Source organism: Chiroxiphia lanceolata, chromosome 13 (assembly GCF_009829145.1).
Source record: "Chiroxiphia lanceolata isolate bChiLan1 chromosome 13, bChiLan1.pri, whole genome shotgun sequence".
Lineage (NCBI taxonomy): Eukaryota > Metazoa > Chordata > Aves > Passeriformes > Pipridae > Chiroxiphia > Chiroxiphia lanceolata.
The window spans coordinates 2806725-2827889 of record NC_045649.1 but is presented as its reverse complement, the minus strand read 5'-3'; the positions used below and the strand labels follow the sequence as shown (position 1 = coordinate 2827889).

The 21165-nt window shown below is 52.2% G+C and overlaps 1 protein-coding gene across 3 annotated transcripts in view; it reads left to right on the top strand.

Annotated features, from left to right (window-relative positions):
* The first annotated feature begins 1413 nt into the window (after positions 1-1413).
* CPNE2 (copine 2) overlaps positions 1414-21165 on the top strand; it is a 44614-nt gene continuing 24862 nt past the window's right edge. Inside the window, exons 1-3 of one of the 3 annotated variants that reach the window (XM_032701427.1) lie at positions 1414-1512; positions 11830-12026; positions 18242-18421. In XM_032701427.1, coding sequence (XP_032557318.1) covers positions 11859-12026; positions 18242-18421 — 348 coding nt within the window. In that variant the 5' untranslated portion in view covers positions 1414-1512; positions 11830-11858. Of the gene's footprint in view, positions 1513-2793; positions 2813-6692; positions 6834-11829; positions 12027-18241; positions 18422-21165 lie in introns of those variants that run through there. The other 2 variants (XM_032701428.1, XM_032701426.1) reach the window with 2 other exon arrangements.

Below are 21165 nucleotides of genomic sequence, written 5' to 3'. Positions count from 1 at the left end.
ACCCCTATTGTTTCAGGCTGCCTGCAGTCTCCGGAAGACAATGTCTGAGCTAGTCAGTACTGGTTTCATACACAGAAGGGAGTTTTCCCCCTGAGACCAGATCTTTAGAAAGAAATACTCTGCTGTAAATAAACAGGCTGCTGGAGGGCGGGAGGGAGCCCGGGTTTTGTGGAGGCTCCCAGCTGGAGCCAGGCTGGGATGGGCTCCTACACACGATGGGGGCTGCTCCAAAGAGCTGGAAATGCAACTGCTGTTTCCCCTCTGCTTAAAACCGGTTCCAGGTAGTCCTGAACCTGCTATGACTTGGAGGCATCATGCTGGGCGGGAGGGAAAACACAGGAAAAACTGATTCGGGAGGAAACAGGCGCAGTGGTATTTGGGAAATACTGTCTGACTCTCCCTTTTCCCCCAAAAGTGACATTTTAAGCCACAGGCAAGGAGATAGGAGGGCAGGTCTGGCACAGACCCCACTTCCACTGAATTCCTCTTTCAGGCACAACCTTGTCTCTCCTGGTGATGGTTCCTGGCTGGGTTTACATAGAAAGAAGGGGACTCCTAAAAATTAGGCTCAGCTTTTAGTTGGATGTTACCTGTCATGTTGCCAGTGCTGGGCAGGAGAACTGACCCCTGAGCCCATCCCTGTGTCTGCTGCCCCACTCCTGGCGTGCCAGGAAGGGACTGGGGCTGGCAGAGGGGGCTCCTGGTCCGTGCTAAAAGCTGACTCGGTGCCTTGTAACTCCTCAGCCTTTCACTGCTCAAGCTGAAGGAGGGGAAAGTATTCCAGCAGGCTCAGGGGAATATGGGACTTGCTTATTTGCCCATGATCTTTCGAAGAGCCCACAGTAAAGGGCTCTGAACAAATACAGACAGTTTATTTAATCGGCGGCCTCAGAGGGAGGCTTCCAGCCTTATTACCCTATCTCCATATCAAAAATATCTATATAAATATCCTGGATGCCTGGATGATGTGTCCTCCAGGTGCCGGGTGAGGTTGCCAGTGGCACGCTGGGGTCAAACCCCTGTGGTACCTGCCTTGAAGGCTCCTTTGGGCGAGCAGGGTGAGGGGTCAGTGTGACACTGCCCAGCACTGTGGCTCGGGTTCCCCCTTCACTAGCACCCAAACAGCACAAACCCCCCCACCTTTTTTTTACTCAAACGAAACGGGTGTTGATCCAACTTCTAGATATTTTAGAGCGTTTTTAAGCTGCCCTTTTTTTTTTCCGGTTTTTTTTTTCTTGCAAGCAGCGAAGCGAAAGCAGCCAGCGGGGAAGTTTTGGGGTGGATGCTTTTCTTTATTTTTTTTTTATTTTTTTTTTTTTTAATGAGAAACGGATGATGTTCGTTCGAGGGGGGTGACAGCACGGCCGCGCCCGCCGCCCGCCCCTCGCCATCACCGCCCACCCGCCCCGTACGGGGCGGGTGGGCGGTGATGGCGAGGGGCGGGCGGCGGGCGCGGCCGTGGGGAGGTTCTGAGCCCGCAGCCCCGCGGGAGCTGCTCGGCCCGGCCCGGCGGTGAGTACCGGCAGCCCCCGAGGATGCCGCGGGGATAACGGAGGTGGGCGAGGAGCGGGGCTGTTGGGCGCGATGGTCCCCCCCGTGGGTCGGGTAGGTGGTGATACGGGATAGTCCGCTGGGAGGGGTTGCGCTGGCCGGGACACCGTAACACCGGTGTCAGCCACGGGATGGGGGACCTGCAGGGCAGTGGTGTCCCCACTGGCTTGTCCCGGGGGGTGTGGTGGCGTTTCTGTCCTCCGTCCGCTGGGACAAACCCTCGGTTCCCGCGGAAAGACCCTCCGTCCTCTGTGACAGACCCTCCGTCCCTGGGACAGATCTTCCATCCCTTGACTGTTCCTCAGGACAGTCCCCCCATTGCTTTATGCTCCTCTACCCCAGCGCAGGTCCCTTTGTTCGTGCACGGTGTGGAAATTGTCCCATTCCCATTCTCCGTGTATCTGCATCATCTTCTAAAGATGTCAACCGGACACATGACCCCAAGAAAATGCCAGGGCCTGGTGGCTTCACTCCCCGAGCCTGGGGATAGCTGTAGGGTTTTTTCCTGGCAGCTTCCACAAGACTCTCTCCTTATCCTCTGGCATCGAGGCACAGAGGGGATCTGGCGAGCTGGAGGCTGGGGAAGTGCAGGAGCGCTTCTCTAGGAGCTGTTTGCAGCCTGATGCTGCTCCAGCTGGCGATGATATCCTTCATGCCATGCATTTGGAGGGGGCAGGAGGGGGACTGAGAGGGTTTAGGCTCGGGGAGGTGCTGCTCCTCTCTCCTCTGTGCCTGGTGAGATGCCTTGTTCCCTGAGAAAGAGGCGAGCGGAGCGTTTCGCTTGGCAGCGTGAGGGTGCTCGGAGGATGGCAGGCAGGGAGGTGTTTTCTCGTCAGCTCTGCCAGCCTGAAGACCTGATGCAATAAGCCTCTGTGTGAGTAACCCTAATTTTGGCAAGTGGCTGGATTAAAGCCAGGGAGGCTGGAGGACTTGGTGGGCAAACACACCCTTCGGAGCTGGTCACCGCAGGGAGGGTGGAACAGGAAGCAGAGGTGAGCAGAGAGCTGGGCTTTGGTGGCAGAAATGTCTCTGAAGGGCTGGGTCCTTGCTGCTGACTCCCCAGAGACTGAGCTACTTAGTGGAAAGGAACTGGGAGGATCCTCGTGAACCTGGAGCCCCGGGTTTGAACCTCCTGGCAACACACTTGAACCTTGCTGGAAAAGCTGGAGTTGGAAGCAGGGCGGCACCAGCACAGCCCAGGGGTGCTCAGTTCTGACATTGCTCTCCCGTCACCAGCATCATCCTCCTTGAGCCAGTCCAGGTATTGGTGCCTGTGATACCACTGTGCTTTTCTGGGGTCAGAAAATGATTTATTATTGGCCAGAAACTACCTTCCACCACAGGGACAGGGAGTGGAGAGATGGGAGGAGGAAGGTTGGGAACAAAAGCTTGGGGCATGTGGAAAGGTTGGAATCAGGGGAGGATGTTTTCCTGTAGTAGCCCTGGGGAAATGCTGCATTTGCTTTGGTTACAGCTGTGTGATAGCCTGGGAATAGGTTTATGTTTTCTGGTGATGTGTATTTTTGTTTCTCTGCTGTTGCTGCTGGACCATCCCAGCTGGGATAATGTGGAGGGAAGGAGGGAGGCACCCAGTGAGGCTTCCAGGTGTCCCCAAAATTGCACATTCCTGTGGTGTAGGCAGCCTCCAGCACTTGCCCTGGGAGGTCCTGGAGCTGCTCCCCAAGATCAAGCCCTGTCCCCAGACCCCTGGGGACAGAGTTTGCCAGCAGCCTGTCTCCACCATTGGCATGTGCCCTGCTGTCCCCAGGACTTGCTTGATCAGGGTCACAGTTTGCATCTCTGGAAGGGGTTGCAGATATCACTCTGTAGCAGTGAGGGTGGGCAGGGTCACCTGCTGTGATGCTTCTCCCTCCTCGCTGCCCTTCTGAGCTCCAGCTAAAGAGGACTGAGATTGTGAGGATCAGTGGGGACATCTTTGCTCCTGAGGCCCGTGCTGGGGGACAGCAAGGGACTTTGTGCTGGTTGCTGACAAGCTGGTGCAGTTTGTGAAGCCATTGCCTGTGGGGGGGTGAGAGCCCCAGTGCCTGGCCAGTCTGTGCTGGAGGAGGGGGTTCAGGCCCTGGGAACTGGGGGTTCCAGTGTTGAAAAATCCTCTTCAGGTTCAGCTCCTGGAGCTGAGCTGTGGGTGAAGATGCTCTTTGCCCTGGGGGGATACATCAGCCACACAGACTTTGTCAGCAGTCCTCAACTCTTCTCCTCTTCCAGCAATCCTCCTTCCTCACCCCAAAACAGTGGGATTATGTGGCACTGGAGCAGCCTCTGGCTACCCTGTGATTTACCAGTCTGCCCAGTTGCGTACTGGAATTGCATCAGCTTTGTTTGCCTTTCAGCAGTTTTAGTGTGGTGTGTGAAGAGTCTGGGAGGAATAGCATCTCCTGCTCCTGTTACACTTGGTGGAAAGAGTTTCCCACTGACTTCAGTGGAAAGCTCTGTCCAGGGGGAGCTGGCTGGAGCCACTCATGCCACCGTAAATCAGGGCTTGTTCTCCGGGAGCCGTCGGTGTGCCAGGAACGTAATCCCGGGTTAATTGATGAAAAAGCAACGCTTGCAGCCTCCTGTCCTGGTTCAGGGCTGCCAGCTCTCATAAGGAACTCTTTATGTGAGAACCTTGGCTCACGCTGTGAGGCAGGGTGGGGGGATAGGAGAAGGAAAGGTAAATTTTCTGGTGTGGTAGAGTAGCCAGGCATTTGAAATAGTGCTCCTGGCAGGATGGAAACCCCACAAAGCAGTGTGAAAAAAAAAAAAAAAGAGAATTGAATGCTTCCCCCCCTCTCCCACCCCCACCCATGAAATCTTACAGTTTGTCTTTTAAACCACTGTAAAATATTTGTTGAGGGACCTGAGTTATCACTTTTTGCTGCTTTGGCTCAGTTTCCTGGCTGCTGGCTTTGCAAGGTTACTTGTTTGGATCACAGGAGCAGGGGAAAAACTAATTGCCAGCAAATCAGGTGAGTTTGGAGATCATAACACTGTTGCTTTTAAAATACCAGAAAACCAAACGAGTGTAGAATTCAGCAAGAAGGTCTCCACTCTTTATTTGCCTGCTGCTTTTGCTGAGGCTTTGTGTTTGGGAGCTGTCATATTTTCTGCCTGTAACCAGCAGGAAAAAAATCTTGTGTCTAAAATAGTCGCCTTCCCCCCAGCCCTGGATTTTCCATCATCACGTGATTCCAGAAGCTGAGGATTTAGGAAGAAACATCAGCTGTCGTGAGGCTGATTTGAAAAACGAGACAAGCTGTGAACATGAGTTTTGCTTTTAAACAACAAGTCCGGTGCTGTGCAACCATTTAAACCCGGTCTGATGTTCCCTTGAGTGGTGTCTAAAGCTGTTGGGAAGGGGTTGAGAATTTATCAGACGTCATCCCCTTAAACCACCGCATTTCTGTGCCACTGGCACACAGTTCTGTCTCAGGGTGAAGCTTCACACATCGAGTGGCAGCATCTCTCTGCTGCAAAGCAGGCCAAAAAAATTAAAATTCTGTAGGAAAACGTTGGATTGTAGTGAAGAAAATCCTGCCCGTGATGGGGAGCGGATGGTGGGATGGAAGGGGGAAGGGGGAAGGTGGGCCCTGGCCACGGGGACACGTGGGCTTGGTGTCGGTGTAACAGTGCAAACGAGCATCACGCACAACTACCCAGGAATTAATATTTATTTATCTTATCAGCTCTAAAGCTCTGGCTGCTCTGGGGGTGAAATGGTGCATGGGATGGAGGGACCTGCATGCCTGCCTGCTGCTGGGGCTGGCACGTGGTGAGGTTCAAAAGCAGTTAAAGGTATTTCTGATCACTTCAGTGATGATTTTTTTTCTTCCCCTCTCACATGTGATACACGGTGTTGGCTGGCAATAGAAATCCAATTAAGATTCAGAAAGCCAGCATTTTTGTTTTCAATAAGGTAGAAAAGTGGTTAATAAGTTAAACAACCTGTTCCATACATGGCATATATTTAACATAGGGGAGGTTCCCTCTGCACCTGCAAGGGAGCCCTGCTGGCTGCGTGTCCTTTGCAGCCCAGTCACCCCTCCCCGCGGGGCTGCCCTGATCCTTTACATTGCATAGGGCTTTTCTTTAAATAAGTCCACCTTTTCCTCCAAATCCTGTTTTGAAACAGATCTATTTCCCCTCCTTGGGAGAGCATGCCCAGCTCCCATATGGCTGCTGCAGGATGGAGCAGAGAATTTTTAACGCTGGAAGTTAAAATTTCCCCCCCAGATCCTCAGAGTGCCTTGTCCTCCCTTCCTGCATCTCCTGGTTTGCTTGTTTGTCCCTCCCGGAGCATCTCGTGTCTGACGAGAGCATCGCTGCCCCGGGGAGGCAGGAGATTTGTGTTCGGCTTTTCCCTCGTTCCGATGGAGGCTCCCAGAGGTGCTGCCCGTGGCCGTGCTGCTCCCGCAGGACTCAGCCTCCCGCTCGGCCACGGCCGACGGGCAGCGGCGTTTTCTGCTTCGGAACGCAGCGAGGGCAGAGCTGGCACATGAACCTTCTCCTTGGGTCTGCTTTGTAGGGCGGTTGCGTACAGAGTTTGATGTGATCGCCGCGGCTCGCAGTGACATCACGGTGCTTTCTGCCCTAAATCACAGATTTCCCTAAATTGAGCCCCAGAGGAAACTTGTAAGTCAAGCGAAAATGTGCAATCCTTCTCTGCGTATCTAAGCCAGCGGAGGTGGGAATGGGGTCGATCTGTGCGGCTCGGGCATCGCTGTGTGTCCCGGACGGAGGACGCTGCTACACTCTCGTCTCACCCTGCTGCTCACTTGCCCTTTCTCCTTTCTCAGCAGCAAGACTGGAAGCCACCCACGAGTTTGCGAGCCGGGCATGCTGCGGGTGCGGGACGGGCGATGAGTGCGGGGCAGGCACAGGGTGAGCAGCAGTGCTGGGCTCTGCCCCCTGCAGATGCACCCCTGGCGCAGCTGTCCGGTAGCAGCCGGACTGTTTCCCTCTGGTTTTGAGGAAGGACTTTTTTGTGTGTGTGCTTTCTTTTTTTCCCAGTTCCTGATTTTTCTAAGCAGCTTCCCAAAACGAGCTTCAGCCCCTGCAGCTCCTCCCGACCCGGGTCAGCGGTTGGTGCTGCCTCCCTCCCTCCACACGTCACCGTGGGGTGTGGAGGATGGACTTTTGCTTTCGTTTGCCCGGCTGGAGCCCTCGGCTTTCCGACGACGGGCGAGAATTACGGAAGCACCTTTGCCGCCGGGAGCCCGGGGGCCCTGCTTTCTCTGGAGCGCTTGGCTCAGCTGCTCTTCGGGGCTCGTGATTTCTCCTCAGTAAGTGGCTTTAGATACTTTGGGGAGAGCGTGATGACATTTTCAGACTTCATCTGGAGAGGGATGGAGAATAAAAACTGTTGCTCTTTGCTCCCCGGTGCTGGGGGCAGGCTCTGCCCGAAGGCTCTGGTGTCCGAGGCTGCCTGCATGCCTGAAGCACTCAAAGGTGTTTGGTTTTCCACATCCCTGTCTTGCTGAAATCTCCAGTTTTGGTGCCTCTATGGGTGTGATCCCCTCTGTGAGGACACGGGTCCTTCCTCTGGTCCTGGAACAGTGGCCAGGCAGCAGCTGTGCCCCTGCAGTTTCAGGGGGACCAGCCTTCACCCCAGACAGCAGTGGTCTGGGAGGAGCTGGGCACTGTGGGTGGGAAATGCCTGAGCAAGAGATGAAGAAGCAGCCACTGTCACACCGAGGTGGCCACCAGCTGCTGAAATGGAATTTCGCAGCACCAGTGCTGGCTGTTGGCACAAGCAGCTTTGCCCATCGTAGCCCATTTGGGACAGTTTCCATCAAGAAGGGTTTGTTGGAGAAGTCACTTAATTAGGTTGTCATGAAACGCTTTATCCTTCTGTGTCTGGCCCCCAAAGTATCTCAGTACAGTCCTCTTGGCTTCCAGCAGGTAGAACTGTGGGCAGCATCAGGCTGGAAGCAAGAGCCCTTTCTGAGTGTCTCCCTCTGCCAGGTGTAGCCCAAATCTCTGTGAATTTAGGGGAGTTTGAGCTCAGTCCCAGCTATGCTGGGATGCTCAGAGGCAGTTTTCAGCCTTTCCCTGCCTTGTGAGAGAGATGAAGATCCTCTGATGGCAGCAGGTACCTGAGGAACACGTTTGCAGGGATGTCCCTTTCTGCCTCCCAGGCTGCTCACCCATGACAGAGGCGTTTGCTGGGGGCACCAGCAGCTGTGTACAGGACTAACTGCACGTGTGTGCAGAAGGTAACGAGGCTGTTACGAGGACCAGGTGCAACCTGGTGAATCCTCAGTGTTGCCCAGGCGAGACTAAGAGGCAAATATCTTTGCTTTGCAAAAGAATTCTGGAGATGACTCTGTTGATAGGAGAGAGCAAAGTGGCCACTGTGGGTTCTGACAGTGTGGGGAGCTGCACTGGGCATCCATGGCAGTGTGTCCTGGCTTTTCCTGGCATCTCTGGCTCCGTGTGTGCTGTGTTTCAGCTTTTCTGCTGCTCTGGGCAAGCAGTTTCTGTGTCCTCACACTCCTCTCCTTTGCTTCAATGTTCTGACAACCCATTTTCACCCGGTCTTAATCCTCCCTCGGGTACAGCTGCTCTCCCTCTGTGTCTCCACTGCCTGTAAGATCAGATATGTGCTTTATAGGGACCTCAATTTACCTGTTTGATACTTCTCTCTCTCATTTTTCCTTCCTGAAAGGAGACTTGCTTCCACAATTGCAGTAGGCTGTAGTGGGACAGCCCGAGTGGGAAAACTGAGTCACAGGTGACTTGTGTGGGGTATTGCAGAAATCACAGATCATCCAAAAGAAGGGGCAAGAAATCCCTGGGAGGGACCCAGAGGAACTTTTCATGGTATCACTGGTGGATATTGGTACTTATGGGGCTGTTTTGAGTATATCTGGTACTGGCTGTTAAAATAAATCTGATTTCTTTAAGGAGAGGAGATCACTGAAATTGTGGCTTTATTAAGATTTTAAAAAGCCCCCAAAATGTTTCAATTAAAGCACAGCTTTATCTTTTAAGTTCTGGTTTTTTTCTTAAAAGTGTGGCTTGAGCAACTGCTGCTCATGGGGCTGCTCTTCTGCAGAGGGAAGGGGAACCTCTCTAGACATGAGTTAGTTTGCAGAACAGACATCTCCTTCCCCTACCCCTCTTTCAGATGAGAGAGGAAGTAAAGGTCCTAGGTTTTCCTGCCAGCCCCTATGCACGTGCTTTGGGGTTCTGCTTAGAGATCAGGTGGCCATGGGGTGAGTAGGGGGAGGAGAACATCTGTGTACATTGCTCTGGGGCTCTCAGATATTCATTTCAGATATTCTGGGTGACCCCAGGGCTTGCATGTGCCCCCAGCCAGCAAAACCCTTCTCTGTGGGGTGTTTTGGACATGGAGCAGCTTGGAAGTGACCAAGTCACGAAGAAAAAAGCACTTGAAAGCTATGAAGTGCAAAGATGCATCCAGCTCGGGAGGTCCTGGAAGCTGGAGCCCAGAAAGGATTTGGGGACCACATAATTCCATTCTGATCTTGCTCTTGTGACACCTCTCCAGGCACCTGCTGTGGCCAGTGGCAGATGGGACTGTGGGGCAATCAAAGCTTCCAGCTTGTCCCTGGGGCCTCTCCTTGGTAACCTGGCTGTATTCTGGCAGGAGACCACGTGTCTGCATGATGGGCATGAGGCTGGCAGCTGGGATTGTACGTTGGGAGAATATTTGGCCACGGATGCTGAGGGAGTCACAGGACTTTGTTCAGGGCGGCAAATGTGAGGAGAGGAGAACAAAAACGGGAGGAGAGACTGGAATACAGATGATGGACGAGCCAGCTCAAATAATCCCTGAATTTAAAGCATCTTCTGGAATGTTAGAATGCCACCAGCCCGCTGAAGCCTGGTGATGCCTCAGATGTGAAGCCTCTGAGCTGGAGGGACCTGTGGCTGCTGCCAAGGTGTCAGGGGCTGAACCCCCACCTGGCCCTGCAGAAGGTGCTGGATCAGTGCCAGGGAAGCAAGAGGAAGGTCCTGGATTATGTGGGTGCAGCAGGAGTAGAGGTGGCTCTCTGGTCTCTATCCCAGCTGGCACTGGCCATCTGTCCTCGTCCCAGTGTCCGTCTGGACCGTGCGCTCCCTGGGGAGCAGGACGGACTGAGGACAGACTGAGTGCAGGGGCTGGAGCACCAAGAGGATGTTTTGGTGCCTGCCAGCCCTGGGAAAAAAAAAAGGTTTTTCCACTGAGTCACTTGCTGCCTCTGCTTTTTGTGAGACAGCGCTGAGATCTGGGGGAAGGGGAGGTGGAAGCACTCCACCCAGATGTCCCTGCTCCGGCAGGGCCAGGCCGATGCCAGCACAGCTGCCCCGTGTTTGCTTTTCGGGGGGAGCGGCAGACAGACAGACAGACAGACAGAAGACAGCAGCAGAAATAGAACAGGCCTGGCTATTTTAAGACACCGATTACATGATTTGTGCATTAAAGAAAAATTAAAATGAAATCTTTGCTTTAGCTGCAGCTGATGACATGTTCTCTGGAGGAGCAGAGGCAGGGGCGACAGGTACAGGCACTTTGAGCCAGTGTCCCGCCCACGGCGGAGAAGCCGTGAGGACTTTTGCTTCCACATGTGCTTCTCCTTGAAGCCCCAGCAGATGGGAGGTTGCCCACATGTGCCACCGTTTCGGTGTCACGCTGCCACTGTTTTGGTGTTGTGCTGCTGTGGACAGGGAATGATGGCACGAGACAGGCTTGGTCTAGGAAAGGGGGAACCGCGCTTGCGAAAGGGACAGGGTGATGTACGCGGGTGTGTGCAGGCATGGATGGGCATTTTCTTTTTCTGGAGAAGTTTCTGGGTTCCTATGGAGCCAGAAGGGTTGCACCACTCTTTCCCCAAGCAGCAGGCTGGGATGAAGAGCTTGTGCTCACTGGTGGGGGTTAAAACCAGGCTTGTTTCTGGTGACTTAGTGCCAAGCAGAAATCTCAGCAGGCAGGAGGAGAGGGCTCCGAGCCTTGGAAGCTGGAGCTGTTTTCTGCTCAGTGTTTGTTGCAGCAGGACTGAGCACTCAGGACAGCCAGCAATGAGCCTGGAGCTCCCTCTCCCACAGTCCTGCTGGGATCACCCTACCCCTGCCCCCCTATCCCTATTCCAGGTAGGAAGCTGAGCTGCAAGGGAAGAGGGCAGCAGCCCAACTCCCAGCAGCGCAAGGGCTTGCAAGTACTCATGCCCAGGCAAAACAAACAGATAGCATTAATTGGGGTTTCAATGCCAAACAGAAGCAGATGGTTTATCAAGGTGGAGGAAGATAATGTTTGGGGGTTTTAGATAAGGTGGGTGAGCCAGGAGCCACTCTTGAAAAAGAAGACAAAAGGTATCGAAGCAGCTGCTGAGAAGAGCTCACTCTCCACTGGCAACCCCAGCCACGACAGTTTATTAGTATAAATTATTCTGGAAATGCTTTTTCTTATCTTTCTCCCCCTGCCCTTTCTGCTCAGTTGAAGACCTTTGGTGGTTTTTTACAAGTAAGCTGCACATCAGACAGCAAGGGGTGGGGTTTTGCACTAATAATGGTATAAAACACATTTCTATCTGCAAAATGACTTTGGTAGCATACTTTTGGTAAGATCTTAAATGGATTTTTAGTCAGGGCCCTGTAAATCATCCCATGCTTCAGATCATGCAGTGGTTGTCACATTTGCCTTGTGCTTCTCTGAGGCAACTATTGACACTTCTTAACTGCTGCCAGAGGCACTGCCTGCTGCTGGGCTGGGGAGCTGAATGGAGATAGGGCTGAACCAGAGCTGGAGCTGTCCTCCACCCCACTCATCCTCACAGTCTCATCCCCTTCCCTGTGAGGATTTCAGGAGCAGAGCTCAAGTTTGGCCCTTGTAGTTTAGGTCCATGGCCTGTGGCTTGGGACCAGCCAGACAACAACCAATTTTTGTGATGAAAGATGGTGTGGAAATGTAGTTCCTCCCCACAAAAAAAAAAAAAAAAAAGCCCAGTGTGCTGGAACAAGAGGCTGGGGACCCCCCACTCCCTCGGGAGGGTAAGCAGAAGATGTTACCTTTCCTTGAAAATCTGTTATTTGTGGAGCAAACTCGAAGCAGATTGTAGGTGCTCTGCTGGGCTCCCACTCAGGTTGTCTGCCTGGTGGGGTGACCACATGGAGATGGTGACCAGGCTGGGAGATGCTTTGGTACCAGGAAAGCCTCATGACTTAGAGATCGACGCTGTACATGTGGCTCCTCTGTCTGTGCCCAACTGGCCAGTGCTGGCAGAGTGTTTGCTGTCCTTCAGCACTGAGGATTCTCTCTGTCCTCGTGTCCCACAGACTGCCTGGAGCTGCTGCCCCTGGAGTCCATGGCGTACACGATGCCTCCCACGCCGCCGGGGCCCGTCGGCTCCCAGTACTGCGTCTGCAAAGTCGAGCTGTCCATCTGCGGCCAAAACCTTCTGGACAGGGATGTCACTTCCAAATCCGACCCCTTCTGCGTCCTCTTCATGGAAGTCAACGGGAAGTGGGTAGAGGTAAGTCCTGATGTTGTGTGGATTCGCTCCTCCTGGGTTTGCTCGCGCTGGTGTGCTCTGCTGCAAGGCTGGTCCTCGTTCACCCATGAGCAGAATTGAAAGTTCTTCTGGTCCTCCCAAGGCTGTGAGGGTGGTGCTGATGTGATAATTCTTCTGGTTTGCAACCAGTCCTTTTCCCATCAGTGCTTTCTGCTTTGTGCTGGGGGTTGGCTTTAACCACAGATCTCAAAATGCTGACCTCTGGCAATGCTTGTGGTAGGTGTGAAAGGATCTTTCCACCTTCAAAGGGGTCCCAGCCCCTTCTCAGTGTGCTGTGAGCTGGTGGTGCTTCAGATTTGGGTGCCTGAAACGCTGATCCAACATGAGAGTTAGAAGTTGTGAGTTTTGATGTTGCCATGTGGTGTGTTTCTAGTTGAGTCAGGATAAACTGTTTCCTGGATTCTGAGTTGCGTGGGAAGCTGGTCTTTGAGTTTAACTTGAAAAGTGGCTCTTTCTCGGGACCAGGAATGTGCTGGATGAGGGTCTGGAAGGTCAGTCCAGTGGAAAAGCAGGGCAGCTTGTGCTGTGGCCTCCTTCAAGAAGTGTATCAAGGTCAATGCTCCTTGAGCTGGGCATTTCATGGACTGTTATGGAGTGAGGACCTTGGGATGGGGAAGGAGACTTTTAGGAGGTGGGTGTGTGGGAGCTTGGACCAGTTCAACTGGAGACAGACAGCAGCCAGCTGGCAAATCCTGGATGAGCTGCTTGCAGACATTGGTCTTCCCTCCTTACCAGAAATCTCACAAATAGGTGTTTCAACTGCCATATTTCATAATGGGAAGCCCTGAGAAGAAACTGTAGATGATCTTGTTATTTTTTTTTTTGTTTTAGAAGTCATCTCCTTATGAATAAGAAAGATAATTCCTAAGGAAAGAAGGGAGGGATCAGTACAGGGACTGAGTTCCCCCTAAGCAATGACACCAAGCTGTGTGGTGTAGCAGAAGGGATGGGTGGGAAGGGATGCTGCATGTGATAGGCTGAAGGAGTGGGCCTGTGCAAATCTCATGAAGTTCAACAAGGCCAAGGGCAGAACCCTGCAGATAAAAGGCTGTTTAAGGACAAGAGGACTTTCCATTGTTTTCCCATCCCTGGTGGTGGATGAACACAGGGAGATGCAAGGCCCAGGTTGGTTTTGCAGTTGAGGTGCACACACAGTGGGCTGGGAGCTCCTAAGGACAGTTTTCATGGTGCTTTCAGAGTCCCACGTGGAGAAGCTCTGGTTGTTGTCTCCTTCTGCAGCAGTTTGGGTTGGGCAAGGTGCTGTCTGTGATAAAATTGGTGACATGAGTCCAAACTCCAGAGTCTGTGCAAAAGCATTTAGCTGTGATTAAAAATCTTTTGACTACGGGGGCAAAGACTCTGTGCTAAAATACTTGCAGAAAAAAAATGGGGGTTCCATTTTACACCTGCACCTGTAGATAGTCAGGAGGGAGCAGGTCAGCAAAGAATGGAGGCGTGATGGTGTAAGCACCAATGTTGGATGCAGCAGAAAAGAAGTAGCCAAAGGGCATTTAAATCATGTAAACCAAACAAAAATTGTCCCAATTCCTGGGAAATTAGGCGGTCTCATTTTTTCAGGTACTTGGACAAGTTGAGCAGCCTTTGAGCACTTGGCCAAGGAGTGGGTGAATCAATGGGCATCATTTCAGCTGTCCAGCAGCTGATCTCCTCACGTGGGGAGGGTGTACAGGCAAACCTCACCTTACCATGGTCCACAATTAACTTTTCTCAGCTGCCTGGGTGAGGCTAATGAGCTTTCCAGCCTTGATAGGTGTCATCTCTGACCTGATTCTACTTTTCAGGAATTTCTCTTTCTGTCAGTAACGCCTCGGTCCAGCAGTTTTGATTCCAAAGCTTCCTTTAGAATACAAATGTGTGGCACATTTAGGTGGTCTTTTTTTTTCCTCTGCTATTTTTAGCTTCTTTTTAATTGGCACGACAGGCACTGGACGTCAGCCTTGAGCAGCAGCTTGCTCAGTGCTCCTCTGCTGTGGTGTCAGTGGAGGCTGAAGGGGCTGGCACACGGTGTGGTGTGCTGGTGTGCCACTGAGCTGGCTCTGCTCAACTGGCATGACAGGGGCACAGCCAGGACCAAGAATCCTCTGCGCCTGCAGTGTCAGCAGTGATGTGTGGGTTTGGGTCGTGGCTGGCTGCCAGGAGGACAGTCAGGAGAGGCAAGGTTACCTGTGAGAGCCCCTTTGGATGGGACATTTGGTGGACCCTTGGCAGCTCGTGCCACGAGGTTCAGAGGCACCTGGGGTGCCCACATGGTTCTGCATGGATTTTGGCCACACAGATGTGCCCCCTTGCCCTAAGATGAGCCTCTTTCCTGTCTGAAAGCTGTGGCCTTAATAACACAGCTGAAATGTAGGGGACAGATGGGGACAGAATAAGCTTGTTGGTGTGAACCCATCCTACCACATTGCCCCTTTGTCCTCTGCGCTGGATTAGGGGCACATTAGGGACCTGGTTTGGGTGGTGGGTGTCCTCCTTCAGGACCAGCCCTGGCCGTAGTGATGCTGGTGTTGGAGCTGGGTGGCAGGGCTGTGGCACCAGCTGATGCCAGCAGGAAGATTGCTGCTCGCTGTTCTCTCTAGCTGTCACATTTGTTCCCAAATACAATTATTTTGTCTCGCTGAGCTTAATAGGAATTAAAAAATCTTTGTGAATCAGCCTTGGAGGGGTGGGGGAGGGAGAGACAACAAAGCACAGGCCGGGAAGTAACATGAAGATGGGTGATGTTTAAATGTTCTGCCCAGTTACATCATCTCACAGGAGCCATGAAAAACCTGACCTTTGGTGCCAGGAGCAGGGACACATGACTCAACCATGCAGCTGCCTTTTTGCCACTCTGAGTCATCTGGGTGGCATGAACTTCCCTTGGTGCTTGGGAGAGCATCTCCCAGTGTTAGAGCGTGAAGCACTTCCAGGTGCTGGAGATGCTTGAAGGTCTCCAGCCAGCCTTCTTTTGGATGCTGGAAGATTCTCTGGCTGCACCCACTGAACACAAGGGTTGTTGCTGGAGATGGTCTCCTGGTTTCATGTTCTATGATTTTCAAAATCATAGAATCATGGGATGGTTTGGGTTGGAAGGGACCTTAAAGATCATCTTCTTCCAACTCCCCTGCCACAGCCCTTGTTCAGAGGCCCATTCAACTTCCAGGGACAGGGCACCCACAGCTTCTCTGCCAGTGCCTCACCACTCTTACAGTGAAGAATTTTTTTCTCATATCTAATCTAACCCTGCTCTCTGTCAGCTGGAAGCCATGCCCCCTTGTCCTGCCACTCCATGCCCTCCTCCAAAGTCCCTCTCCAGTTTGGAGCCATTTTAGGTACTGGAAGGTGCTCTAAGGTCTCCCCGGAGCCTTCTCTTCTCCAGGCTAAACAATCCCAATTTTCTCAGCCTTTTCTCATGGTAGAGGTGCTCCATCCCTCTAATCATCTCTGTGGCCCTTTGAAACTCATATCCAAACAGATATCTTTAATTACCTTGGCTGCCTCTTAAAAACCCTTGTGTTTTTCTGCTCCTGGGTGGCAAAGCAACCTCTGCTCTTTCCAAAGTCTGCAGACCTGTAAGCTCTGGGGACAAGGGGATGGCAGGAGCTGACAGCAGGTGATGGTGTGTCAAGAGGCCTAATATGTGATAGTCACCAGCAAGGTGATTTGTGCTCATCAAAGACCAAACCTTGTGCAGTTGTCAGCTGGGGCTTAGGATATTGTGCTTCATGCTGACACTAGGCAGGAGATTAAATAGTTTAATCTGGGTGTTGAAGGAAGCCCTATCACTCCCAAGGGTTATGTCAAGTTGTCTGGGGTTTTCCTCCCTTTCCCCTGGGCCACCCCTTTCAGGACAGAACTGGAGATGGAACCTCACATTATCTCCTCGAAACTGGTGTCTGGGAGTGGAAGGACTGGTTCCCCTTCATCCCTGGCTTCCCAGTAGTTCAAAGAACATGGAAGGAGCTAAAATCTGTCTCTGCTGCCTGCACACTCTCACCTTCTGGTTTGAAAGGGCGCTTGTGTTTGTTGTGCTGCTGAAATGAGGCAGAGCTGGGGGTACCCTTTGCTCCTGGTCCACCCCACTTCTGAGCAGATGCTTGGCTCCTTCGGTACGGGGTGGCAGTGGAGAGGGAAGGATCTGTGTGAAGCTGTGTGGCCCTGACCAGCTCACAGCCCACTGGTGTTGATGGATTTGATTCCCCGGAGTGCAGCAGGTGGCTATTCTGGGAACACAGCATTTACTTTAGTCGTTTCTTGGCAATTAAGACAGACTAAGCGAGCAACTTCAAAAAAACACTGCGATCGTTGGGTGTATATATATAGCAAACTCACCACATTTCCACTCAACCCCTCCAAAACCTGCCTCCTGTTCTGAATGAGTTTCTTTGGGACTAAGGTATGTGTTTGCTTTTTTTTCTTTTCCTTTTTCTTTTCTTTTTTTTTTTTTTTTTTGAGGCTTTTTTTTTCTGCTCTGCTTATTCTTGGCTCTGCGGCTCTGGCAGACGTCCTGCCGTCCCGCAGCCCCGGGGATGCCAGCACGGGGGCTGCTTCCTGCAGAGGCCTTGCCCTGGGATCTTGGGATGCACAGGCAGCTCAGTCCTGCCCACGGCTGGGTGTCCTGGCTGTGAGATGAGGTGGAATGCCAGCTGGGGCCACGGCATGGCCAGAGGCTTCATGCTGTCCCACAGGCAGAAGGGATGGCCTTTCCAGGCACCGAGGGCAGCAGCTTTAGATAAAACCACACTGGAGATCTCCTACCTTTGCTTCTCTTTTAATAGCCTGTCTACTAGGTCAGGTTGCTCGAAGCCCCATCCAACCTGATCTTGGACACTTCCAGGGATGGAGCAGCCACAACTTCTCTGGACAACCTGTGCCAGGGCCTCACCAACCTCACAGGGAAGAATTTCTTCCCAATATCTGACCTAACCCTGCCCTCTGTCAGTTTGAAGCCATTCCTCCCTCTCCAGCTCTCTTGGAGCCCCTTTAGGCTCTGGAAGGTGCTCTAAGGTCCCCCTGGAGTTTTCTCTTCTCCAGGCTGAACAATGATATCAACACAATGGCAACAGCTGCTCTCCTGACAAAACTCCTGCTTGGTTTGTGTGCTGAAAAGTTTTCCCCTCAGCTGTGGGTGTTCATTCTTGTTCAGCTCTCAGTCTGTGATGCATATATCCTTCCTGCCCCTTTTAGCTTCATAAGGGTATGTTGCATGTTGGGCTCCAAACTTGCCCCTTTTCTCGTGCCTCTCAGGGTACCTGATGGGAACTATGGGGCCTGATGTTCAGACTCTCCTTGGTCATTGACTTCCAGAAGTCAGTACACCAGCTTTTCTCAGCCTCTGTTTCCCAGTTTTCCCACTTTCTGACACTTTGGCTAAAACTGTGGGGGTTTGTCTCTGTGGAAGCCCATGTGGGGATCCCAGCTGGGACTGCCATCCTCCCAGCCCTCCTGTGGTGTGAGTTATGGGGTCTGGGACCAAAGTTCCATTGCTGGAGGGCAGCATACTGGGATCTCCGGAGTGGCTGTCCCCAGGATTTAGTTTTTTTGGCTCACACAGGGCTTTCTGTCCACCTGTGCCATGCTGTGTTGTAAACACATGCTTCCACCAGCTGCCTGCCAAGTTTCCTCTACTCTTATCTGTGCTCTTGGCTGTGGGATGCTGCAGACCAACATAATGCTCCCCCTCCAACGGCAGGTTCCCCCCATGCCTTCCAGTTTCCATCATCCTCTGTGTGCCTGTCCCTTCCAGGCTATCAGAGACATCATTTCCTCCAGCCTGCTTGCAATAGCTCAGGGTGACAATGTCTACTGAAGTCTTGTCTTCTGGGTCCTTCCAGTCTCTTGTTTCTCCTAATGCTCAATGAAATCTAGGAAAAATGACCTGCGGTGATTTTTTTTTCTCCTTTTTTTTTTTTTTTTTTGCCCCATGGAAGGACCAGAAAGAAAAAACCCACATGGATGTTTTGGTTGAACATCTAGAGGGAAATGCTAGAAAGCTGCTGTTCTGGCTCATGACACCTCTTGTTTTGCTTGTCCTTGTTGCTGGCTGCACAGCCTGAAAGAAACAAGTTTGGCACTGCAGCTGTGAGGGTGTGGGTGAGGAGCAGAGGTGTGTGAGAGCAGTGACAAAGATGCAAGGTGCACGTGCCTAAACGCCTCTTTCTTTTTTTTCTTTGCAGCTTGACAGGACAGAGACAGCCGTGAACAACCTCAACCCAGCTTTTGCCAAGAAATTCGTCATTGACTACCACTTTGAAGAAGTGCAGAAGCTCAAGTTTGCCCTGTTCGACCAGGACAAGTCGAGCACGCAGCTGTATGAGCACGACTTCCTGGGCGAGTTCTCCTGCACACTGGGCATGGTGAGTCTCTGAGGTCCCTGCAGCAAAGGGACCCCAAATCACATCAGCCACAGGGATGGGGTGGGATTACAGCTGCTACTCCCATCTACTGCAAAATTTCCTGGGTCCTTCCTGGCAAAACTAATTTAATTTGCTTGTCAGCTGTTGAGATTGAACCGTTCCACGTTAGGGCTGATGTCTACTTGCTCAAGTCTAAGCTGGTCATGGTGTGGGCTTCTGGTGGTGCTGGCAAAGAGGCATCAACTGGAAGCTTCTGGAGGCAGCTGTATGTCACCATGGGTTATAGTAAGAGCCCTGATGACCAGTTGGATTTGGGCTTGCAAAAACTTCCAGGTGCTTAAAGTTAGGATGCATTGCTGTCTACCCTTCTATCTCAGTTTTTTCTCTTTCTGAAAGCTTTGTCCATTGCTGCTGTGTAGCAAATCATCTCTCCTGCTTGAGCATGTATGTGCCGGAATGTGTCTCCTGCTCTTCTTGTGGAAAAGCTTCCAGGGCACAATGCACTTTATAAGCCTTTGGAAAGTCTTTTCCTTCATGAGCCCAGACCCTGTTAGAAGCTGGCAGCTACCTTCTCCAAATGTCTTTGTCCTCTGGCTCAGAAGCAGAGAATGAGGGGGATTTTTTCCATTCTTTTGCAGCATCCGGCAGCTCCCGGCTGCTGTGGTACCTGGCACGAGCGCAGAGGCTGGGAAAAAACTGTTACAGTGCTGGGAATGGGGAGGAGGGAGGTTCTGTAATAGCTGTGTCAGCATGGAGAGCCAGCCCAAGGTGCTCAGGGAGGCTCATGAAGGTGATTGTGTATTACACAGACTGCACGTGGCAGGTGGGACAAGTGACTTCACCGCTGCTAGCTCAAGAGCTTGACGTGTTAGAAGAGCACTGACATTTACAGAGTTTGAAGTTTAATGTCTGGAATTTTGGAAGTGCTCTGTGATGACCTAGTTCTGCTCCTGCAGAACTTAAGAGACAGTGCAGGCAACAGCCCCTGGCCCTTGTTCAGTGGTTTAGCCCAAACCCATCCTTTGCCATTAGTTCTGCTGCTGCTGAAGCACAGCCAGCTCCTGTGCAGGGCAGCTCAGCAGGGCTGCTTGGGAAGGTCATGGTCCTGGTGGAAGCTGCAAGCAGAGAATTTGTGGACATAAGGAAACAGAGCTGAAACCTTGCTGCTCCTAAATGTGGCTCTGCAGCAGCTCAGGGCTCTGTGTGCTGGAGAGGAACGTTATCTGTATGCACCGGGGAGGAAGGAGGAGGTATCTGACCCATCTCCTCCTGCTTGTTGGGTGTCCCAGAAGAGCCCAACACTTCTGGTGCTTGGGAAGGTGATTATATCAGAGCATGAGCCTGGACAGACCCTCCTGGGCTGTGGCAGTGCCGGGGATGGGCAGCTGTTGGCAGGTTTCACTTCCAAGGGCTCTCTCAGAACAGCTGACTGGTGGCATCACTGTCTACTGTGTCTTTGGGCACAGCTGGTGGGCTTAGTCTGTCAGAGGGAAGAGAACTCAGAACTTCTGAGCCAGCATTTCCACTCTGCAAAAGAGAACTTCGCTTGTGTGCGTGCCCAGTTTTCACAGCGGTTCCCTTGTCAGCTTCTTGGTGACATTTAGTCTGAAACGAGGCATCAGCTTGGAATGGAGGGATCTCTTCCTTCCCTTTTTTTCTCTGAAATCCTTTTGGCCTTCTCTCCCTGTGGCCAGGGTGGGCTTGCAGCATAGCCTGATCATGGGGCAGAGGTGGACTGGAGGGGTAACACATGCTCAGGGGTGAGGAGAGGGGTGAAACAGAGAGTGTGGGGGCTTATGGGTTCGACCACCCCTTTGTGGGTTTTCTAGTGGCTGGAATTTGTCTGGTGAGGTGTTTCCATAGGCTTTCAGAAGCAAGGGGCAGCTGTGGGCAGCAGCGACCGCACAGTGAGCATCTGACTTTTCAATTTTGAGTTTGCACTGGAGCTCTGTCAGATTAGACAGATTGCTTAGTGCAGCTAACGAGGTCTCTGGTAGGATTTAAAAGGATGGTTGGATCATTCACAGGCCTGTAATGACCTCTGTGGCCAAAGGAAATGTAACAGAGATCAGACTGCAGGCTGGAGGTTGTCTGTGGTTTCTGCTAGCCAGGGTTGTGAGGAGGTTTCTGCTGCCTGTACATAGTGTGGCACAAACATCTGGTTACACTGACTGGTGATTCCTGTGGATCAAAAGCACTGGGACACGGCTGGCTCGTCACAACGGAAAAGGGTTTTTGCTTTGAAATGGCAAAAATCACAGGATCACAGAATATTTTAGGTTGGAAGGGACCTTTAAATCTAGTCTTGAAGGGGACCCACTGGATATGGGAGCAGAGCACAGGTAGTTCCAGAAGGTTGCTGTATGCCCATGTGTGGGTCTGCGCCTCATGAGGAAAAATTACAGGTTCCCCTGTAATGAAGGTGACCGAAACTCACAGAGATGGGGAAAATCTCTTTAATTCATCTCCCTGATCATCCTGTCTGGCCTCTCACAAACCGGAAGTGAAGGGGAGAACATGCCTTTGGGGGTGCTGACCCCTGTGCAGGGGGTCCAGAATGATGCTGGGGGAGAGCATCCGGCTTGTAGTCAGGATCCACCCATGGGAACGTGGCCTGCAAGCAAGTTGCTGGCAGGGGTCAGGTTAGAGGTGCTTAAACTGGAGTTTGAGAGATTGAGTGGTGATTTTGCTGGGAACAAATCGCAGTAACTCTGTCTGTGTGAGGTCCCACTGATCTCCTCCAC